At 42.1% G+C, this 18067-nt stretch overlaps 1 protein-coding gene and 1 pseudogene across 6 annotated transcripts in view; one reads left to right on the top strand and one right to left on the bottom strand.

Annotated features, from left to right (window-relative positions):
- The window catches only part of Wdr47 (WD repeat domain 47), a 53827-nt gene extending 36372 nt beyond the window's left edge, over positions 1-17455 (bottom strand). For 2 of the 6 annotated variants that reach the window (XM_021158957.1, XM_021158958.2), the window contains exon 1: positions 17136-17455. Coding sequence is in view for 2 of the 6 variants with exons in the window: in XM_029475340.1 (XP_029331200.1) it covers positions 16826-16840 (15 nt within the window). In the remaining 4 variants the exon portion in view is untranslated. Of the gene's footprint in view, positions 1-16683; positions 17052-17135 lie in introns of those variants that run through there. The other 4 variants (XM_029475342.1, XM_029475341.1, XM_029475340.1 and 1 more) reach the window with 4 other exon arrangements.
- LOC115030607 lies at positions 1530-12432 on the top strand (annotated as a pseudogene).
- Positions 17456-18067: the final 612 nt, after the last annotated feature.

Raw genomic sequence — 18067 nt, 5'->3', positions numbered from 1 at the left:
AAAGATCCTGAGTTCAAATCCCAGCAACCACATGGTGGCTCACAACCATCCGTAATGAGATCTGACGCCCTCTTCTGGTGTGTCTGAAGACAACTACAGTGTACTTACATATAATAAACAAACAAACAAAAAAGAAAAGTACTGACATGCACATGGATGCACAGGCAGCGTGCACAGGGTCTATCCAAGAGCTCCCATCCCTAACCAAGAAGCTATCACCAACTGACAACCACTGGCAGAGGAAAAATGTGTTTTGTCCAACAGAGTCTCATTGGGTATATAAACCACACTTAACGGCAGGTCCATGCCCAGCAGAAGATGCCAACACAAAACAAACTCAATGATATTCCTGTACATTTCTGTCTCATATTGCTTTGTTTGGGCACTTTTTAAAATCTTACTGGTCTTTTGCTTGTATATTATGGTTTCCAATTTTGTGGTTTTATGGGTTTTGTTTGTGTGTCTGTTTCTTGTACTTTTTCTTTCATTGTTTTATCTATATTTTGCCTGTTTGTTTTCTCAAAAGAGAGAGAAAGAAGGTATGGAATTGTATGGATGGTGAGGGGAGGAGGAGTTGGAGGAGGAGAAACCATGACCAGAATATAAAAAAATAGTTTTCAATAGAAAATAGTTAAATAAAATTCCTCCTAATGCTTTTCTATACATCTGTAATGATACAACTAAATATATACAGTATGAAAGTAAAAAGATTTATAGCTTAAAAACTCATTAGATCAGTGCTCTCATTTTGTATGAGTCATGTGCAATTGTATTTTTCAAATGTTAATACTCATAGGAAACACTCGGGCCCCTGACAGATCACAAGAACAGAGATGAAGGTGGGTCTCTCTTTGCTGCATTTACTGTGAAAATGAAGGCTTGTTGTAGGTTCACAAGGTGAACACTGAGAGTGTGTTATTTACTGGAAAAACCTGTTTCTAGTTGTGGTGTGAGAATGGGCCTCTGGCTGAAATCTGAACTTTCTTGGATGAAAACTACATCCTCAAGGTTTGGATGAGTTCAGATGCTGCTGGTTCGGTTTCTCAAGTCCAGGTGGGTGAGTTAATCCTTGAAGAAAATGATACTGAACTTGTTTCATGGCTTCGATTCAGCAAGGCACAACAGTTAAGAACAAGGACAGCAGGAAGATTTGGATGGCATCTGTGTCTGAAAGGGAACCCTGCAGCATGTGAGAGGGAGACTGCAGTTACCCAGCTAGATTATAAGGATGATATGGAACATCTCTGGAATGATAGAAACAAAGCCCTTCTATTAAAGAAAAACTTATAGTGGGGCTGGCAATATGGCCAGCATCAAACACACTTGCTATTAAGCCTGACAACCTGAGTTCAAGGTCTAGGACCCACACAGTCCAAGGGGAAACCGACTCCTGGCAAGTTGTCCTCTAACTTGTGTACTCCATGGCATGCAAAGACTCACATATAGACACATATACAGAATTCCTCAGAGCAATGCAAAAAAAGTACACTAATGGACTGGCTGCAAGGAAATGTTACCTGATGGTTAACATGACAATGAGGAGGCGTGGTCTTTCTCATGGGACCAAGCCTTATAACCAAGCTCACAGAAACATAAGCACATGTTTGTAGATAACTAATTTTGTTCCTTTCAATCTGCTTTGACAATTTATTTCTTCATAAAAAGGAATACAAATGTACAGCCAACTAGAATGTTCTCATCAGCAAATAGCATATTGTCTCTTATGCAAAGAAGCTAGCATGGAATGTGTTAAGAAAATTATTCAGTTAAGAAACAATTTTTTTGAAACATAGTCTCACTACGTAGCCCTTGGCTAACCTACAACCCCCTATATGGACCAGATTGGCCTCTATCCACTGCCTCTACCTCCTAAGTGCTGAGATTAATGGCATGCACCACTATACCAGGCTAATTTATTCATGTGTATGGGTGTTTTAACTTGCTTATATGTCTGTACACCATATGCATGCAGTACCTGAGGACTCCAGAAGAGGACATGCGATTCCTTGGACTAGAGTTACAGATGGTTGTGAGCTACCATGTGGATGTTGGGAATCAAACCCAGGTCTTCTGGGAAAACAGCCTGTTGAGATAACCTACCACCATACATACTATATCAGCTGGCTATGAAGATGTGTCCCTGTATTCTCAATTGTTAATTGCTGTACCTGCAGAGTCAGGTGCTGGCAGAATATATGATATTGTATTTGCTATAGCCCACAAGACCTGCTTTATATATGTTGCTTTCTCATCTGCCCAAAAAAGAGGATTCTCTGAGATTGTCCGGTTAAAAAGCAAGCTGCCATGGGGGAATACACTGCCTTCAATTTGGCCAAAAGGCAACACTAAGATATGAATGGGTGTAGTCTGGCTGCTGATTGGTTCAAAATGAGTATGCTGTGGAAACTCCCCCCCACTCCCCCATGCTAATAGCATTTTTGTATGAGAATAGAGTGTGGCTTTTGATAAATAAAGAGCAGGCTGCTGGAGGTGGGGCAGGAGAGAAGCAGAACAGGAGCAGGGCAGGAGAGTCAGATTGAGTCTAGATGGGTAGCTGAGGGTACCCCCCAGCAAGCAAACAAGCTAATAGCCTTATATTATACAGGTATCCGTGTCTTTATCATTGAACCCCAAGTGGGGCCCCTAGAAGTCCCCACAAGAGTATCCAGTGTTCTTAACTGCGGAACCATCTCTCTAGCCACTCAACTCAAATACTTACTTAGTGATAGAAGAGTAAAATAATTGGGGCAGGTGAGATGGTTCAGCAGGTTAAGATGCCTGCTGCTGAACCTGAAGACCTGAGTCTGATCCCCAGGACCCACATGATCAGAGGAGAGAACCAACTCCTGCAGGTTGTCCTCTGACCTGCAAGTGGTGTAGGTGTGCACAGGCATACAAACACTCAAACACAAATGTAATGTTTAAAACCCTTTAAAGAATAATATGTCTATTCCCACCGTACTGTAATGCCTGCCACAGTTGACAAATAAGCACAAACCTTTCTCACAACAGGCCAACTGTTCAGTTCCTCACACTCCCTTTGCTACATTCTCCACTTTGTCCACAATTATAAAATAAAGTTAGTGAGAGCTCTACTTACTAAATTCTGGCCATATTTCAGAATTATCTCCCTGAGATTCTCCCAAACACATGGATTAGCAATTTAGACAGCCCCCAAATCGTCATATAATACTTTATTTTTGTTTTTTTGTTTTGTTTTGTTTTTCGAGACAGGGTTTCTCTGTATAGCCCTGGCTGTCCTGGAGCTCACTTTGTAGACCAGGCTAGCCTCGAACTCAGAAATCCGCCTGCCTTTGCCCCCCCCCCCGCCCCCAGGACTGGGATTAAAGGCGTGCGCCACCACGCCCGGCTCATATAATACTTTTGCCAACAGTGCTTGCTGACAGGAGCCTGATATAGCTGTCCTCTGAGAGGCTCTACCAGTGCCTGACAAATAGAAGTGGATGCTCACACTCTGGACTGAGCACAGGGCTCCCAATGAAGGAGCTAGAGAAAGTACCCAAGGAGCTGAAGGGATTTGCAGCCCCATAGGAGGAACAATATGGACCAATGGGTACCCCCCAGTGCTCCCAGGGACTAAACCACCAACCAAATAGTACACAGGAGGGACTCAAGGCTTCAGCTGCATATGTAGCAGAGGATGGCCTTGTAGGACATCAATGAGAGGAGAGGCCCTTGGTCCCGTGAAGGCTCGATGCCCCAGTGTAGGGGAATGCCAGGACAGGGAAGCTGGAATGAGTGGGTTAATGAGCAGGGGGAGAGGAAATGGGATGGGGAGTTTTTGGAGGGGAAACGAGGAAAGCGGATAAAATTTGAAATGTAAATAAAGAAAATATCTAATAAAATAATAGACTTTAACTAAATTCACTTGCAGAAAAATATTACTCCATCCTCATAATGAGAACTTAGGGGACACGTCATTGATATTACCGTGTATCAACCACACATTTAGCAAGAACTGAAATTTTCTTAGGTAGTACAACATAAATACTTTACAGGTCTTATAGTCAATATTTAAACTAAATATTAAGTAAGTATTTCTAGAATGGAATTTGTGGCAATTTTCCTACTTTAACTCATAACTATGCTTAAGGGTGTGTTGTGTTGCCCAGGCTGGTCTCAATGCTTAGCCTCACATGATCCTCCAGTCTCAGTTTCAGCTGGAAACTATAAGATTTCCAGTTGAAAATTATGGTATTTTAATCACTTCAGAAATTTTATTCTTAAAAGTTTTATTATTACAAGATATATCTATATATAGATATATACATATTTGGAAGATGTAATTACTCTTTTCTAATCCATTACTGACACATCCATCATACCCCATCATGCCCATTTGTTGTTTATTTGCTTGTTTGATTTTTCTGTAGGGTTTTTTTTTGTTTTGTTTTGTTTTGTTTTTTGTTTTTTGTTTTTCTGTGGGGGAAGTTGGCAAAGAGAAGAAAGGGCAAGACAAGGGTTTGTTGCCCAGTCTAGCCTCAACAACCAAGTTCAAATGAAGGTCATCTCAACATCTTGAATAGCTCAGACTATAATTATATGCTACTACATATAACTCTGAGGTGATCTTTTTAAACATATGCAACTCAGGTATAGTGGCACACACTTATAATCCTAACACTCAGGAGGCTGTGGCAAGAGGATCTCAAATTCAAGGCCACTCTGGGTTAGATGGGGAAATTTCTGTTTTTAAAAGGGTAGGTGTGGCAGTTTGAATAGGTATGTATGGCCCCCATAGATTCAGGTGTTTGAATGCTTGGCCAATGGGGAGTGGCACTATTAGGAGGTATGGTCTTGTTGCAGTAGGTGCAGTCTTGTTGGAGGAAGTGTGTCACTGTTGGGGCAGGCTTTGAGGTCTCCTATATGAAAGCTCTGCCCAGTGTGGAACACAGTCTCCTCCTTGCTGCCTTTGGATCAAGATGCAGAACTCTCAGCTCCTTCTCCAGCACCATGTCTGCCTGGAGGTTGTCATGCTTCCCACCATGGTGATAATGGTCTAAGTCTATGAAACTGTAAGCCAGCCCCAATTAAATGTTGTCCTCTATAAGAGTTCCCATGGTCATGGTGTCTCTTCACAGCAATGAAACCCTATGACAGTAGGGAAGGATAAAGGGATTAAAACTCTATAATGATAGAGTGCTTGCTTTACATGCTGAAGGCCTTAACTTCAGTTCCCACTGGGGTTGGGGCCAGGGGAATGACACCAAGTATGTTTAATTAATGCTACTTAAATGAACGTGAAATGCAAAAAGTGTCACTGAAAAAAAAAATGCTTCTTCTAAGTTGTGTTTCCAACTTCTCTAAAGATTTCTGGTTTTGTTTGGTTGGTTTTTTTAAAGATTGATTTATTTATTATATGTAAGTACACTGTAGCTGTCTTCAGACACCCCAGAAGAGGGCGTCAGATCTCATTACGGATGGTTGTGCACTACCATATTTTGAACTCAGGACCTTTGAAGAATAGTCAGTGCTCTTAAACAATGAGATTTGAACTCAGGACCTTTGAAAACAACAGTCAGTGCTCTTAATCACTGAACCATCTCTCCAGCCCAAGGTTTCTGTTTTTTAACAGGGTTCTGGCTTTTTGATCCTACTATTTTGTAAAAGTAAATTCTTCCAAGTAGGAAGGCTTCCCAGACAACAATTGCTGGAAACACCTACTTAGCAAAGAACTCACAAAGAGACAACATTAGGGTATATTACATTGAAATAGGGTGGTGTCAATGTCGGTATTCCCATTAATAAATGACAGCTCTTTTGAAGTCACAACATGAAATTCTGTGTTTCTTGGGCTTTTCCTTTGAGAAATAAAATTTTACTCATATTCAATAACCGGACTAAGTGACACAAATAATTTTTTTTAACATAAGCGAATAGGGACTAGAGAGATGGCCCCGTATTTAGAACAATGTCCACAAGGCTGGCAGTGCTGGCACATGCCTTTTGATCCCAGCCCTCAGGAAGCATAGGCAGGTTGATCTCGGAGTCTAAAGCTAGCCTGGTCTACAGAATGAGTTCCAGGACTGCCAGAGCAACCCAATCTTGAAAAACCTAAATAAATAAATAAATACCAGAAACACTGGCTGCAGCTGGGTATGGTAGGCAGAAAAATATATATAGTGAGTTCTAGGACAGCCAAAGCCACACAGAAAGACCCTGCTAAAAACAACACTTTCTCTTGGGCCTGTGGCACCGGCAAGATGGATAAAGTGCCATGGTCTCCGAACTGCCCAGAAGCACCGCAGTCACCAACGGGACCAGAAGTGGCATGATAAACAATACAAGAAAGCCCACTTGGGCACAGCTTGAAGACCAATCCGTTTGGGGGTGCCTCTCATGCAAAGGGAATTGTGCTGGAAAAAGTAGCGGTTGAGGCCAAACAGCCAAATTCTGCTATCCATCAGGAAGTGTGCCAGGGTGCAGCTCATTAAGAACAGCAAGAAGATCACAGCGTCCGTGCGTGCCCAATGATGGCTGCCTGAACTTCATTGAGGAAAATGATGAAGTTCTGGTTGCTGAGTTTGGTGGAAAAGGTCATGCTGTAGGTGATACTCCTGGAGCCTGCTTTAATGTGGTTAAGTAGCCAATGTGTCTCTTTTGGCTCTATACAAAGGCAAGAAAGAAAGGCCAAGATCACAAAAATTTGACAATGGAAACAGCAATAAATTTTCATATTCTGAAAAAAAAAAAGTACAATAACAAAACAAAAACAAAACCACTGGCTCACTGGCTGCTCTTTCAGAAGACATGGGGTTCAATTCACAACACACACATGGCAGCTCACACCCTCTCTAACTCCAGTCCCAAGAGATCTGATGCCATCTTATAGTCTCTTTGGGCAAAAACCCTTAAACACAAAATATAAATAAAAGAAAAAAGTTTAAATATAAAATTGATTTTAGAGTTGAGTACGGTAGCACAACATTTAACCCCAGTACTCAGGAGACAGAGGCAGAAGAATCTCTGTTTGAGGCCAGCCTGGTCTCAGCGCGAAATCTCAGTGCGAGATCTAGGACATCCAGGGCTACACAAAAAAACCCTGTATTGATGAGCCAAAATCAATCAATCAATCAATCAATCAATCAAACAAACAAACAAACAAACAAAAAACCCCGGCTGGTGAGATGGCTCAATGTGTAAGAGCACCCGACTGATCTTCTGAAGGTCCTGAGTTCAAATCCCAGCAACCACATGGTGGCTCACAACCATCTGTAAGGAGATCTGACTCCCTCTTCTGGAGTGTCTGAAGACAGCTACAGTGTAATTACATATAATTAATTAATTAATTAATTAAAAAAAAAACCTTAGTTTTAGAAATCAAAGATTAAAGGTCAATGTTAACAACAGATTGAAAAATAACAAATGTATTTTCATATATAAAAAAGAAAATTTTCATTAAAAATATCACTAGCTGCAAGTCACACTACAGTTATCTCAGCACTCAGGAGGCCAAAGCAGGACTACTAAGAATACGAGGTCAGCCTGAGCTATCTAGTATGTCCAGGGCAAACTTGGACTATACACCAAGATAATGTCTCAGAAAAACCAAAACAAAACAAAAAACAGTGTTAGCTTTCTAACCAAATATAAAGATAACTTCAATGTTTCTTTGCAATGATGTTACTTACTTAAAAAACAGAATTTAGGAAGAAGGAAAACATGGGAGACTAAGAACAGTTCAGAAGTTAAGGCTGAGAAAATTAGAAGAGTCTAAAACTTCATGATTGCGAAAAGTGCTTACAGTCTCTTTTCTATGATTTTTTTATTTATGATTTAATTTTGTGATTTATTTCAATTCATTCTTTAGTAACAGGAAGCAGATATTCTGGTGGGTACTATGAAGTCTGGAATAATCAGAAAATTTGAATTTATACAGGTCAGTTAAAAAAAAATAAAAAATTTCTTTAGATCATTTACAAACAAAACTGCCCACCTAACTACAAAGCTCCATTGTACCTGCTAATAAACTGTTTATAAACATGTCCTTTCTTAACGTTGATAACCATCTTTAGATCATTGATTATTTTAACTTACTTTATAGAACTATGGGTGATTTTCATCCCAAAACTATGGGGGGTGTTAATATAAAGTGCTTGGCTACCATGCAAGAAGTCCTGTATAGCCTAAATCAGGTGTGGTGTCCTGTACCTACAATCTAGCCCCCAGGAGGAAGGGGACAGAAGATCAGAAGTTGAAGTCATCTTTGCCTATGGAACAAGTTCAAGGCCAGTGAGACTACTAAAAAAATTAAAAGGGGCACAGAGAACTGGTTCAGTACCTAAGGGCACTTGCCACCAAACCTGAAAACCTAAGTTTGGTCCCTGGGTCCACCTGTTAGTAGAGAGCCTACTCCCACAGCTTATTCTCTGACCTCGACTTGCGTACAACGGTATGTACATACAAACACACAGAGAGAGAGAGAGAGAGAGAGAGAGAGAGAGAGAGAGAGAGAGAGAGAGAGAGAGAATAAACCTTTTAAAGTTTTAAAGACACCTGGGCATGGTAGCACATTGCTAAATTACAGTGGAGTAAAACGCTGGAGTAAGACAAGAATATGAGCCAGGGGGTGGGGGGTGGGGTGGCACACGCCGTTAATCCCAGAACTCGGGAGGCAGAGGCAGGTGGATTTCTGAGTTCGAGGCCAGCCTGGTCTACAGAGTGAGTTTCAGGACAGCCAGGACTATACAGAGAAACCCTGACTCGAAAAACCAAAAAAGAGACAAGAATATGAGTTAGAGCCGACTCAGAATATAGAGAGACACTATATCAAAATAAGTAAAAGAAACAAGCTATGTTTAAAGCCTGGTGCCACTTTAGCTATAAAATAAAGTAAGATTAAATCATGTTGTACATATACCTAAAATGTCTCTAGAAAAAGACACACAGAATTGGTAGTAATGGTTGTGTCCCAAAGACCTTGATAAATAGGAATGGCTTCATGACATTTTATCATGTACCCTATTAAATCTTTTGAATTCTATACCATGTATAAATATTACACATCTGCAGGGCGTGGTGGTGCACACCTTTAATCCCAGCACTTGGGAGGCAGAGGCAGCTGAATTTCTGAGTTCAAGGCCAGCCTGGTCTACAAAGCGAGTCCAATGGCTTACAACCACTTGTAACTCAAGCTGTAGAGTATCCAACCTCCTCTCTGCTTCTGCAGGCACATGCATCCATGTGGCATACACACATAAAATTAAAAATAATAAAATAAAAGTTTCTACATAAAGTTCGGTGTTACTCACTACAGGAGAAGTGAAGCAGGCAGATGGCAAGCACAAGGCCAGCCAAGACTCAATCAAGGTGCAAGCTGACCTGACCTGCACAGCACAACCCTAGGTCAAAAAACATTCTTTAACGATAAAACATAAGCAGTTATGTCAGCCATGGTAGCACATACTTTAAAAATAACAGCACTGGGGCTAGAGAGATGGCTCAGAGGTTAAGAGCACTGACTGCTCTTCCGAAGGTCCTGAGTTCAATTCCCAGCAACCACATGGTGACTCACAACTATCTATAATGGGATCTGATGCCCTCTTCTGGTGTGTTTGAAGACAGCGACAGTGTACTCGCATACATTAAATAAATAAATATTTTTTTAAAAAAATAACAGCACTCTGGAAATAGAGGTAGGCAGAGCTCTGTGATTTTGACGCCAGTCTACATAGAATGCTAGGCCAATCAAGGATGTATATTGAGACCTGTATCTCTCTCTCTCTCTCTCTCTCTCTCTCTCTCTCTCTCACACACACACACACACACACACACACACACACACACACACACACCAGTCTACATAGAATGCTAAGCCAATCAAGGATGTATATTGAGACCTGTCTCTCTCTCACACACACACGGAGACAGAGTGTGTGAGGCAGAGCCAGGCATGGTGGCACACATCTGCAATCCCTGTACTTGGCAGCGGAAACATTAGCTCTAAGTCAGCTTAGTCTATATAGTGAGTGTCAATATGGCCAGGCACCTGCACACATCTGCACATATTCCCCCACATACATATAACTAAAAATAAACCCTAAAGTAACAAATTGCATATATAAAGCAATATTACTTCAGAGTGATTTACTTTCTCATAACCCAAGACAACTCCTCACACTTGTACCAATCTATGGATATAGCAATATGTAATTAGGAATAATTTAATTATTGCTATGATCATTTAGCAGAATAACAGGAACAGGTTTTCCCCTAGGGCCCATGACTTATCTAGTCATTACCAGGTATGGATTCCATCTTATAGACCGGGCCTTAAATCCACCCAAAACTGGTAGGCTGCTCTCGTGACATCTGTGCCACTACTGCATCTATGGACAAATCTTGCAACATATCATTATTATAGCTCAGAGCATTCACTGCCAGGTGAAATTCATCATTAGTTTTCTCCTCTGATATTGCCAGCACTATCAACACTATGAACACTAGCTAATAATGATGACACTTCCAGTTGAGTACCGGCTAGATTTCTCCTGGTCCCATGCCTTGTGAATGGGTGTAATCAGCAATAGTCTCTTACTGTCAACTTGTAATGCAGTGTCAGATAACACTGCATTGCCAATAGCTTGTAATGTTAGGGGGTGTTATGGAATCCCACTGGTCAACAAATCAAAAAGATGTAATCCATTCTTGGTGTTAGGGGTTTTATTTAGTGGCATACAGTGTATAGTCAGGCTATTGTTCCCCTCATTATATGGTAATGCTACTTAAACTCCTTTTATATATGTTTACATTTTAGGAAGCTTCTACTGTAGTAGGTTTCCAGATAGCTTTTCAAGAGGCAGTTAAAGTTAGTTGTCCCTCTTTAGAGTCCCTCCTTCACCCTGTCCTCCCATTCCCCCAACCCAATTAATCCTCCTGTTCTTATTTCCTCTTTATCCCTTTATAGCATTATATTATATTTCTTCTTCCCTAAAACACCCCTTCTTTCCCTCAGAGTGCCCTGCTCAGTTAATAGCTACCTAACCCCTCCATTTAAATGAAACACACATATCTAAAGAGAAAAAAACCATGCAATTCGTGTTTTTCTGGGTCTGGATTGCCTCACTCAGCATGACTGTGGTGTGCACTTGTAATTCCACATACTTGAGAGGCTAGGGCAGGAGCATATGGTTGAACCTCAGGAGTTCTGGGCAGTCTTAGGAACACAGAAAGATTCCACTTCAAAGGAGGATATCATTGGTATATCATCACCATCATCACCATCAATATATATCGCCAGGCTGGTCTCAGAATAACTGCTTCAGATAAAGATATGGTCCATGACAGTGGGTTTCTGGTACGGAGACAACTTTTAATTTTAAAATTAAGAATCTAGAGTTGAAGAGATAGTTCAGGAGTTTAGCGCACATACTACTCTTACAGTGCACCCAAGTTCAGTTCCTACACCCGTATTCACTAGGAACATCCTTTAACTCCAGCTCCCAATGATCCAGTACCCTCTTATGGCCACAGAAGGCATCTATACTCACACAGCATTTACACACACATATTCACACGTGAATCAAAGTAAAAATAAACCCTTAAAATGTTTAAATAAAATTAAGCTAAAAAAGTATAAAAATGACCGTTTTTAGAATTAGATCACAAAAGTCTATTCTATTACTGAGCTAAAAAAACTGGAGCAGGATCGCCAAAGCAAGAGTAACTGCTGTATTTTCAATATATAAATACTGGGAACTATTCTTAGATCTCATGTATATTGTTAATGGAGCCTTACAAAGCCATTCTTCACATCTCCTACCATCTGGATGGCACTCTTATGAATACACATGAATATCTATCTTAATTAAAGCACCTAGACTAGAATGCAGTATTTCTGGCATAGACTGGACAGTAACTATATACAGTAAAACTAACAGTTCCCATAACCTGTGATCTTCTTTTTGTACCACCTAAAATTTCATCACCAAGCCTATTTTCCTTCCTTCCCTCCACAGCTCCTCTTTTTTCTTTTCTTTCTTTGAGCTTACTATGTAAACCATGCTACCTCCAAACTCACAACAATCCTCAGGCCTCAGTCTCCGAAGTGCTGGATTATAGGCATGAGACACCATGCCCAGCTGCTTTTTTTGAGAGAGGGTCTCACTTAGCTCAGGTCAGCCTCAAACTTGCTGAGTAGCAGAATCTGGCTTTAAACTAATGATCCTCCTGCCTCCATCTCCCAAGGGCTGGTATTACAGGTGCCACCAGACCCAGCTCTCAAAATTTTCCTTTAAGTTGGTAAAAAAACTTAACCTAATTCTACCCCTAAGTTTTCAAAGTAATGTTTGAAAAAAATTAAAGCCAGAAGTTGAAGAAATGGTTCATGAGTTAAAAGCATATACTGCTCGTACAGAGGAGCTGAGCTCAGTTGTCAGCACCAACTTCAACAGCTCAGAAAATCACTTATAACTCCAGCTCCAGGGGATCTGACACCTCTGGCCTCCTTGGGTACCAGAACTAACATGCACATACCCCTAAGATACATATATCTCAAAGAGACAGACAGACAGACACACACACACACACACACACACACACACACACACGCACGTGCGCACGTGTAAAAATTTAATTAGTGGTGGTAAGATGCCTCAGTAAGTAAAGGCACTTGCCACCAAGCTCAATGACTTGACCCACCTGATGGAAAGAAGGAGCTGACGCCTTCAAGTTGTCCTCTGACCTCTGCACATGGACTGAGCATGCACATACAAGCAAAATAAACAAATAAATATAATAAAAAAATCTTAAACATATATTCAAGTATTTTTTATGTTCTAGTACTAGTCTGCATACCTCAGATAAAATGGTTGTAACTATGGTGAATATATATATATATATATATATATATATATATATATATACACACTTACACACACACTCAGTTTTAAGAAAGTGTGATATGTTGTAAAAAAAATGAAGAAGTATCTAAAAAAATTAAATATAAAATATCAAGGAAGTTCAGGAGGCAGTGAAGTTTCCTGTTAAAAATATGGGTAAAGGGCTGGAGAGCTGGCTCAGCAGGTGAGAGCACTGACTGCTCTTCCAGAGGTCCTGAGTTCAATTTCCAGCAACCACATGGAGCTCACAACCATCTGTAATGAGATCTGATGCCTCCTTCTGGTGTGTCTGAAGACAGCTACAGTGTACTCGTCATATATATAGAAAATAAATAAATAAAATCTTTTTTAAAAAATGTGTGTAAAAATTTATTCTTCTTTCTAAATTTTGTATTTCATTTATAATATGTATGAGTGTTTTCCCTGCCTGTATATCTGTGCATCACCTAGGTGCCTGGTGCATACAGAACTAAGAAGAGGGTGTTATGTTAGATCCCCTGGACTAGATTCACAGATAAGCCACCACATGAGTGTTGGGACTTGAACTCGGGTCCTCTGGAAGAGTAGCCAGTGCTCTTAGCCAAGGAGCCATCTCTTCAGCTCCAGATTATTAGTCTTTGACTCTACAAGGAGAAAGTGAAAAGGTACTAACACTCGTTTCCATTGGGTCCTAGCTGGATACTTCCATCCATCATCTGTATAGTTCCATGCCCCTGTGGTCATCCTTTTATAGGTGATTACTTATGCTCAGAGGTGTGAAATCTGCCCCTAGAGAAAATACGTTCAAGCCCAGAATGAAATGAGTTCATCAGTCTATCTAAACCAGTGCTTCTCAACCTTCCTAATGCCAGGACCCCTTAATACAGGTCTTCAGGTTGTGGTGACCCCCCCCCATCACAAGATTATTCTCATTGCTACTCTGTAACTGTAATTTTTCTACTGTTATGAATAATAATGTAAATATATGATATGTAAGGTATCTGACATTCATCACTGTGAAGGGATAGTTCAACAAAAGGAGTAGAAACGCACAGGTTTAGAACCACTGATGCAAACTAAAATTCTTCACCATTTCCAATACAATACTCTAACTTTTTACAGGGCTTAAAGAAGGAGGGCTGGAGAGATGGCTCAGTGGTTAAGAGCACTGACTGCTCTTCCGAAGATCCTGAGTTCAAACCCCAGCAAACACATGGTGGCTCACAACCATCTGTAATGAAAATCAATGCCCTTTTCTGGTGTGTCTGAAGACAGACAGCTACAGTATACTTACATATAATAATAAATAAATCTTTGGGCCAGAGCGAGCAGGGCCGAAGTGAGTGGGGCCGGAGGGAGCAGGGCTGGAGCGAACAGAGGTCCTGAATAAAATTCTCAGCAACCGCATGATGGCTCACAACCATCAGTACAGCTATAGTGTACTCATATACATAAAATAAAATAAAATAAATCTTAAAAAAAAAAAAAGCAAACAAGAGGGAATAAGGTGGACAGTGATGGCACACACCTTTAGTCCCAACACTCCTTGGGAGGCAGAGGCAGGCAGATGTTGTATGTTGGAAACCAGCCTGCTCTATAGAGAGGTCCAGGGCATACAAACAAAAAACCATAAAACCAGGAGGGGAAGTTAGAATTTAAGTAAAGGTGAACCTTTTTAAGATTGGAACTGTAAAAATGAAAAAGGCCGTTTTCCCTGTGCTGTGTGAGGATTTTCCATTCATTAATTAAGAATGCCTAAAACAAAGCTTCTTAAACTTTTGCACTTAGGACAGGAAAAAACTAAACACAGCTTAGAATTCACTTAGCTTCAGTCAAGTCTAACAGGAAGTCTATTTTGAAATCTCTAAATGTTATCTTAGAAATTAATGTTAATATTGCCTTCTCTTTGTGTCATCTTTGATTTGTATGAATATATCCAATTCTTCAAATGAAATTAAGGACTATTTCAAGTGTCATTTACACACCTACAGATCTTTTTCTTGAATACTGAAGCTTATTCATACTTTATTTCTGTTGTTCTGGGAATCAAGCCCAGGGTCTTGTGGATGCTAGACAGTACTCAGCCACTGAACTACAGACCCAGTCTGAATTAGTGTCAGTGCCTCAATTTGAAAAGCTTAGGTCAGAGGGGATAAAGTTATGTTTGCATTAGTCATGAACCTGTGACCTGCAGTGAGGATTATCTAGTGCCAAATATAACTCGTCAGTTATTAGCAGCAGCCTTATTTGCAAGAAAGTATCACTAACCCATATACAAAAGCAAAACCCTCTTTCCCCACATCACCACAACTTAAGCAACCCTCTACTGAGAATGAGGAAACACCTCCACTTTTCTCATAAACCTCTTAAGGCCACTGTAATAAAAAAGGTCTTGAATCTAGAAATGTTAAGAAGAAAATGATAATACTCCCTCTCAGTGTTCCCCTCTGGTAAAGGCAGTCAACAGCTTCCTTAATATTTTCCAAAGCACTTGCAACTGAACTGATTTATTCAACATCACAGTCCACTCTGAGACTCAAACAACACCAGGCATTATCCCTATTTCACAGAATAAGAAAACAAGGTCAATGGTAGGATAAATATCTCCTCCAAGACTGTAATTACAGAAGCAAAGAGAAGCTTCCATCCAGGCAATCGGGTTTTCAGGCAACTGACCTACCAAGGAAAAATTGGACATTTTTCTTATTTTGACATATTTCTTATTTGCTTTTCAAACTGTAGCATATACTAAACAAGTCATACGGTGTCCATTCAATAACAAACTATTTGACAAAGAGAAAGAAACTGCACAATTATGTAACTGCAAACACTGATTAGCACTCTTGCTCTCTTATGATACATTCCTACTACTGATTTTTCACAAAAAAAAAACTAGAAAAGTGGCAAGGTGGGAAATAAGTTAAAATCACACACACACACACACACACACACACACACACACACACACACACACTCGGTAATGGCAGCCCAATTCATGGAGTTCATGATCTGGTTGTTTACCTTACCTCTACTGTTATGGATTATTTCCTTGTCTTTCCCATTTACGTGTTACTTTGTTGTTGGAAACAATGTCCCTCCCCCTCCCCCAAACCTTAATGCACAATGACTCGTTACATCTCCCACCTAAATAAGACCTCCAGAATGTGCATATAAAGAAAATTCGACTGCTAGGCGTTTCTCCTTTCTAGTAAAATGCTAACATAACATATGCCAACACTTGAGACCCCCCCCCAAAAAAAAAGAAGTGGTATTATCTGTGAAAAAGATTTACAGCCCTTTTAAACCTACATGTTAATTCCTGTGCCATTAACTTTTTATAGCATTCTATGAACTCTACAACAAAGGGGGGAAACTAAGTGTCAGGATTTCAACCGATGAATCTGGGTGGAACAAAGACTTCTCCTCTCATTATGCAGTGAGAACCAAGTTGCCAAAAAAAAAAAAAAAAAAAAAAAAAAAAAAAAAAAGCTCCCCTCAGACGACACCCACTAGCTGCATGTCTGGATGTACAGGGGGGAAATCATCAGGTCAAATACTGCCCCTGGCTACTTGGTTCCTACCCCTTTGCCAAAGGCGTCGTCCCAGAGAGCTAGAGCCCCAATCATTTTCTCCCCAATACAGCTAAGCAGCTTAACCCTCTGAGTTCCATAACCTCCGGTGTCTTACGCAGACGTCCCCCGGAACAACTCAGGTTCGAAATTCAGTCGATGCCCCTGTCCCCACCCTCCCAGACCCCAAAGGACTGCTCCTAACAGCCACTGGCCTGGCGTCAGAAAGGGCAAACCCGGATCCCCCCCAAACCCTCAACCCCGCCACTCCCTACCCATTCGCCGGCCAAGGCGAGCAGGGAAAGGGACCAGCGCACAGCCCTCAGTCTCGCCCCAGCCCAGTAGAGGGGCGAGGCAGATGCAGCCCAATCAGCCCTCCTCGCGCCCCTCAGCAGCGGCGAGGTGGATACTCCATACCAGGGCGAGGGGCATCCCCCAGCCGCCCGAATCAGATGGGCAAGTAGGGGAAGGTGTGGTCCAGCAGTGGCGGCCTGGATAGACTGCCTGGCGGGTCCCAGGTCCTGTCCCCGAGACACCCGGGCCTCGCCCGCATCCCATCTTCTCGCAGTCGCCACCAAAGCCTACCCAAGACACTCCTCCCGGCCGCGAACGCCGCCCAAGGGGCCGTGGGGTCTGCGCCGCATCAGGCTAGTGACAGGTGGCGACGGGTGACCATGGCAACCCACGGTGCACGGCGGCCCGCCCCCGCCTCCTGGAATCCGCTCACCTGAGAGCTCCGGGCGGAGCCGGCAGAAGCGGTGGAGGAAAACGCGGCGGAGAGGCCGGCGGCCAGAGCCCCGAAACAGCCAATTCCAGTCTCAGGCGCGAGCGCGAGGGCGGCGGTCTGGGCTAAGCAGCCCGCACGTCAATCCATCAGCTCGTCAGCCGGTCCTGCTCGCGTCCGCCCCGATCCCGCCTCCGACCGCTCCGCTCCACGGACTGCGGTTGTCAAGCGCCGCTGGAACGGAGCTCCAGCCGCCAGCTGCAGCCAATCACTGCTCGTCCCTGGAGCCGCCTCAGGACCCCTCCTCGCGAGGCGGCTAGGCAGGTGCCTGAGCAGAAGAGTCCGCTGGGCCAGCCCAGGAGGATAGGGCGGGGCCTGGAGGCGGGGCCTAACACGGGGGCGGGCAGAATCTAAGACTGACGCCTGGAGGCTCCTAGCCCTTGTCTTCTCTGCTCTTATGGTTTAGGAGATGCCTGTAAGGAGGATGTAGGCCCAGAACCTTCGGGTGACGCTATGTTATGTCCCAAAATAGCGTGGACAGGTGTGGTAGTTTGAATGAGAATTGCCCCCATAGTCATGCATTTGAATGCTTGTCCCCAGTTACTGGACTGACAGGGAAAGATTAGGATAGCAGTTCTCAACGTATGGGTCCCAACACCTCCTAGAAGGGTATAACATATCATATAATTTCAATTCATAGCAGTAGCAACTGTTCTGAAGTAGCAACGGAAATAATTTTATGGCTGGGGGTGAGGAGGTCACCAAATGATGAGCAACTGTGTTAAAGAGTCGCAGCATTAGGAAGGCTGAGAGCCACTGGATTAGGTGTGAACAGGTTGGAAGAGATGTCACTAAGGGTGGTCTTGGAGGTTTCAAGAGCCAGTCCTTTCTGGCTTTTTTTTTTTGTAAGATTTTTTATTATATGTAAGTACTCT

Source organism: Mus caroli, chromosome 3, assembly GCF_900094665.2.
Source record: "Mus caroli chromosome 3, CAROLI_EIJ_v1.1, whole genome shotgun sequence".
NCBI classification, from domain to species: Eukaryota; Metazoa; Chordata; class Mammalia; order Rodentia; family Muridae; genus Mus; species Mus caroli.
Note: the sequence above shows the minus strand (reverse complement) of the source record. Positions and strands in the feature narration are given on the sequence as shown.